The 5856-nt window shown below is 41.2% G+C and overlaps 1 protein-coding gene across 1 annotated transcript; it reads left to right on the top strand.

Moving 5' to 3' along the window:
* Positions 1–305: 305 nt before the first annotated feature.
* On the top strand, positions 306–4846 carry RPL34 (ribosomal protein L34). Its single transcript, XM_032333106.1, has 5 exons — positions 306–350; positions 1748–1821; positions 1904–2003; positions 2289–2392; positions 4731–4846. Exons 2-5 carry the CDS (start codon positions 1757–1759, stop codon positions 4813–4815), a joined length of 354 nt encoding a protein of 117 aa, XP_032188997.1. The 5' UTR covers positions 306–350; positions 1748–1756; the 3' UTR covers positions 4816–4846.
* The last annotated feature ends 1010 nt before the right edge of the window (positions 4847–5856 follow it).

A 5856-nucleotide genomic window follows, 5' to 3' on the forward strand; every position in this document is an offset into this window, starting at 1 on the left:
AGTGCTCTTTGGGTTCTACGCGTCGTGCGTCCCTCAGAATGAAAAGAGTTGACTTTGTCCCACCTCTGCCCTTTGCAGGTCCCTTTGTTATTTGCATTTGTTTCTCCAGCGATTCCCGGAAGAGCTTTGTGTGGCACTGCTGCGGAGGGCTAACGTGCAGGCTCCCAGGCGAGCCAGTTGCCGTACAACATGGCAGCTCTATGCATCTCCCTCTGACTGAGGGGCGCTGGGAGGCATCCGTACACCAAGGCGGCGCTGTTTCTGACGTAACTTCCCATCCGGCGCAGTTAGAGTTAACCTTTAAACTTGCATGCGTTTCCGTTTTCCTCTTCCGGGGACGGCTTCCGTAGGTATGGTTGGCTTTTATGTCTCAGTATCCCTACTCCTTTTACAATCGGCTGCCATCGGGGGAGTTGGGGGAGCCAGGATCTCTCAGGCTTAGCTCTTTGAACTGGCGTGGGGTTAAAGGTTCAGGAGGAAGGCTGGTGGTGAGCGGGGCCCCGGCTTTTTAGCTTCAGAAAGCCATCCATCCGGACCTCCCTTCCCGAGCCAGGAGTACCTGGAGAGCTCGCAGCTCGGGCCTTGGCCGGCTTAGAAGTCGCGTTTGGAGACCTACGAGTTGTCACCCGGCAGGTTGAGACTGCGGCATCGCAGAACATTTTATATCTTACGCACACATTTTATCATTGGGCCTGCATATATGTTTAGGCTTTGGGATGGCGGACGACCAGTATGTCCGGGTCGTTATTTCAGAATGTTTTCATTTCCAAGGCCAGTACCAAGGGAGATTTAAAAAAAAAAAAAAAAATGTTAAGGGGAGTATTCTGTCTTGGTTTTAGAGCTGTAAACGGAATGGTAACTGTTTGGATCTCCCGCATTGTCCTTTGGTGTCAACCTTCTGTTTTGGTGTAATGTTAGGAGCTTATACCAACAAATGAAGGTTGTTTTCTTTTACATCGCATGTGATGTAGTGATTGCGAAGTTTGGGGTTAAAAAATGAGGATTCAAGTCTTGTTTACGTTTTCATGTTACTTTGAGTGGTTAACTGAAAAACGGTTCCTGTGTGTACTTGCATATCCGATTTGCTAAGTGACCTCATTCAGTATTATTTTCTGTTGGTAAATGAGGGGGGAAAAAAAGATGCTGTAATTCAAAGACACTTTGATACCAAAATAAGTATTAGTTGGCGCTTGACTTGTCCCACATGCTACTTTGGGCTGAGTCACTGAGCCCTGAGCATCTTTTGTAGGACAGGCACGCCAGTAGGTTGAGCAGGTTCGCTTCTGTCATTTAATCTTAGTGACAGCCATGTGAACCCGGTAAAAATCTTGTTTTAGAGACAAGGAGCCTGGGTAGCCCCTTGTGCAGTATTCCAGTGGATGGCATAAGTGAGGGTATAACTTAAATGTTCAGGTGCAGTTTTCCTTTAAAAACTGTTGTAAATTTGCCTGTTAGTAACACTTTTCTGGACACCATGCCAAACCGAATCAGATTTACTGAGAAATAAGTCTGGCAGATTTTAATCAAGTGCCATCATTGGTGACTATCAGGAAAACAAACCTGGGCCTCCTAGCATTCTTACCAATCACTTTTAAATATAAATAGTTTTAAAGTATGGAGTTCTTTTCATAAGGTACTTTAAGGATTACTGTATATAAGAATATGTATATGGAATGTATGAATTAGGTGATGCTGTTTTGTTGTGTAATTATTTCCACAATTCAGTTTTATTCCATTCTTAATTCAGGCATTCAGAATGGTCCAGCGTTTGACCTACCGTCGTAGGCTGTCCTACAATACAGCCTCTAATAAAACTAGGCTGTAAGTATTTCTGAAATTCCAAATACATATTGTTGTTTACTCTGCAGAATGCTGAGCTTTTCCCTATCCTCTCACTTCCTAGGTCCCGAACCCCAGGTAATAGAATCGTTTACCTTTATACCAAGAAGGTTGGGAAAGCACCAAAATCTGCATGTGGCGTGTGCCCAGGCCGACTTCGAGGAGTAAGTGATCCTTCTGTTATGAATAACAAGAGCTAGTGAGCATTAATACCTTGGTAAGAGAATGAGTGAAGGAGAGGTCGCCATTGGGAAGGTTGAGAAGTGCTAATTATCCATGAACCAAGTCTGTCAAGAGCATAGACTTTTAAAGCCTAAATGACAGATGCAGTGAAATGCCTTTCAGATAAATGAGTATACCATTTCCTGTTCTGACCTAGCCTGCCCACATGTCAAATCCAGGACAGTTTCTGTTAAACCATCAAAATAATCTCAGCGTTGACTTTGCAGGTTCGTGCTGTGAGGCCTAAAGTGCTTATGAGGTTGTCTAAAACGAAAAAACATGTCAGCAGGGCCTATGGTGGTTCCATGTGTGCCAAGTGTGTTCGTGACAGGTAAATATAACTCTTAAATCCAGTGGACTTCTTAAACTTGTGTGCGCATGTGTCTGGTTCCATTGCATGCTAATCATAGAAGACTAGTGAACTTAAACAAAAGTTGCGTATTTTGGAATCCTTCCTAGACTAGGGATAATTGGTGCTCTGCGGACTAATAAATAATGCTGGTTCAGACTAATTCACTTGAGATTTCGGGGCATTCTTAGGCTAGATGTAGATATTAAATTGACCTTGGTTTTGTTGGGGACGCAGATAAGAAACTAGTAAGTTGTAGGTTACTCGGGTAGATGGAGAGTGGAAGGTCTTAAAAGTGTAGGAACAAAATAACTAGATGTGGGGCACCTGGGTGGCTCAGTGGGTTAAAGCCTTTGGTTCCGGTCATGATCTCAGGGTCCTGGGATCGAGCCCCACATCCAGCTCTGCTCAGCAGGGAACCTGCCTGCTTCTCTCTCTCTCTCTCTGCCTACTTCTGTTCTCTTATCTGTCAAATCTTTTTAAATATTTAAAGTAAATCTTTTAAAAAAACAAAATAACTAGATGTTGTTCTGGTGTGGCTGGAGCAGTGTTGTGGGAGGTAATAGATGAAAGGTACAAGTCACAGATCAGGAAGGCCCTTACAAGACAGATTTTTAGCTTGATTCTTAAACATGGAGGGATTGATGGGTTTCAAGCAGGGCCTTTGGTGGGCCAGAATCTAAACCTACAGCAGAATGAATAGTAACCATATTCTTTGAACAAAAGGTGAGTGCTTGGAACAGTTCAGTTCCTCTTCTTCATGAAGGTTGAGGCACTGGCACCTGCATTAAGACCTAAAGGCTGGGTGGAGAGGGTTATAGGAGATGAGAGTGTTCCAGGTAGAGGACAGGACTTGGGTACGTGAAAGAATTGGTAGTGGCCTAGGGAGGAGTGGAAACGGTGGAGTCTGTGATGGTAACATTTACTGGGTGTTTTGATGATAAACATTGTCACAAGTCCATCTGGGACAGGTTTCTGTTTTACTTCTTGTGAAGAAACCAAGGCTTGTTTAAATTCACATAGCCGCTAAGGGACGGCACTGGGATTCATTCTAGTTTTTATTGAGGCCCTTGCTTTTAAACTAACTGATTTTATAAACATGAATTGCCTCCAAAGACTAAGTGGAAGAATTTGTGAGGTAAGTTGGTCTTCACAAGTTAAGGAGCTGGTTCATTAAGGTGGGTTGCCTCCAATTTATTCAGCTCTATAAAATGGTTAAAGTAAGTTTCTAAACCAAATCTGGCACCAAACTTGGCAAGTTCACTCTGCCTTTCAGGAGTTAATTTGTAGGGGGATGGTAAGGCATGTTATAGTAATACAAATAGAAAATCAATGTAACTTGCATGAAATACAGGAAAGCTGAACTATGATTGAAGTTTTGAAGAGGTAATTACCTTCAAGTTGGTGGGACTCTTGGGAATGGCATTGGAATGATAGGTAAATGTTGCCCAAGAAGTTGAAAGGGCATTGTAGGCAAGGAACGTAAAGGAATGAGAAATGAGATTGGAAAGGTATATTGGAGATGAGAGGGTCATGAGTTAGTTTTAAGGTAAAAGGGTTTGGCTTTTTACCAGTGTTTGGTTCCCAGATTTTGCTAAACATAATCATGGGCACATTATTAAAAATAGGATTTACAGGCCCTAGCTCTTAAGAGATTTGGGAGTAGGTCTGCTGGTAGTCTGTAGGTTAGTGTTAGCTATGACTCTGAGAGGAGTGTGGTCTTTGAGTGAGTTTTTAGGGAATGAGTCCAAAATCCCAGGACTATCAGGCAGGGTTATTAGATAAACGGGTACCAGTAAAAAAGCGTAGGTGGGACAGGTTTTTTTGGGAATTTAATTTCTCTCTGGAGGTAACTTTGCTTTTAACAAATGGTAGTGAGAACCAGCTGTTTGTCAGGTCCTATGCACTGTAATAAAAGTCATTAATAAAAAGTACTTTCTCTCTAAATGGAGATTCAGAGTACAGAAATTGCATCTCTTTCCCAAGTTTCATCTCATAAAGTCTTGTGAAATGGGTATGAATTTACTGCTGTACCTTAAGACAGAGAAGCTGTAGAATCTTCACACTTGAGATATTGCCTCTTGCTAATATCTTTTAACCCACCATTTTGATTCTGCACACATAATTCCTTCATGACTCAGAAGAAGAGGGCAGGTGCAATCAGCATAGAATTGAGGGATTATCCTGCTTTAAATGCCAGTGCAGGAATATCTTCAGCCAAACGGTCTGCCCATCTAATTGCAGCTCCTGCAATTTAGTTTAGTCTGTACTTGTAGGTTTCGTTTACTTATAAGTGTTAATTTAATATTTTTCTTTCTAGGATCAAGCGTGCTTTCCTTATCGAGGAGCAGAAAATCGTTGTGAAAGTTTTGAAGGCACAAGCACAGAGTCAGAAAGCTAAATAAAAAAATGAAGCAGTCTTGAGTAATAAAAAAATCAAAAGGCTTTATCTGTTATTGCTGTTGTAATTTGTTAGTATACCCATTTCTATGGTGTTTGGGGATTTCATTATTTTTAGGTGATTGCTTTTTCTGAAACAGGAAATGGAGGTTAGTGATAGGTAGAATTTTTTGATGGCAGCTCTGGAAGACTTGGACGGTTTGAGAAAAGTGGCCCTTAAAAAATCTGGATGTTTCTTTTAATTCCTCTGAATAATTTCCATAGAGTCTCCTTCAGCACCAATGTTGACAGGACAGAATAACGGTGTTCAATAAGTTCTTTGGGATGGAATCTTACACCATCTTATTTAAACCTTCCATTTCCTTAGGTCAGTTCAAAATGGTCTATATTGGAGAGGTTGGAACTTCATATTCAGCAAATAATGAGCTCTTATATACAAAACTTGTCATGGATCTAATGAAATTCAAACTGGTTGATGTTGAATTTATAATCATTTCAGAAATTAAAGTAACAGACCTTGGTTATATTTATTCTTGAAAGCTGTGTGATACTAACAACTCTTAATAATATAAAAGTGTGTAAAGAGTGAGAGTAGCTCATTCTTACAGTGCTTAGACAGTACCAAGCATTTTCTAATGTTCTATGTACATTAGTTCATTTGAATTGCCTTCTAAGACCATTTTTTCAGATCATGTCAAGCTTATTTTTAATCTCAGGGGAGCATAGAGAGCAGAGGCAGGCTGTTTGCACAAGCAAAGAAATCTAGTCACCAAAAGAGCTTTCTATATATTTTGACCTTTCCTCAGTCTAGGTGTTCTGTTACTAGTATGATGTAACTTAGATGTCTCAGGCAGAGGAGTGTTTCCTCTTAAAAATGACCATCCTTTTGAAGAGGAAAGGTGTCCTGGAACTAGTAAGTGGCTAAGCTGCCACAGGAACTCCAGCAGTAAAGAATTTCTAATCCTAGCTTTGCCATGTGTGACGCTTCAAAATACTTCACGTCTTCTTTGATAACCCTGTAACACCTATGTTATCCCCAGTTTGCA

This window comes from Mustela erminea, chromosome 2, assembly GCF_009829155.1.
Source record: "Mustela erminea isolate mMusErm1 chromosome 2, mMusErm1.Pri, whole genome shotgun sequence".
NCBI classification, from domain to species: Eukaryota; Metazoa; Chordata; class Mammalia; order Carnivora; family Mustelidae; genus Mustela; species Mustela erminea.

What these genes read in the sequence shown, in the direction of transcription:
- RPL34 (XM_032333106.1), top strand. Translation starts at nt 1,757, where the DNA reads ATGGTCCAGCGTTTGACCTACCGTCGTAGGCTGTCCTACAATACAGCC. An exon ending in GCCCAGGCCGACTTCGAGGA is followed by an intron (nt 2,004 to 2,288) that starts GTAAGTGATCCT and finishes TTGACTTTGCAG; the next exon opens with GTTCGTGCTGTGAGGCCTAA. An exon ending in GCCAAGTGTGTTCGTGACAG is followed by an intron (nt 2,393 to 4,730) that starts GTAAATATAACT and finishes TTTTCTTTCTAG; the next exon opens with GATCAAGCGTGCTTTCCTTA.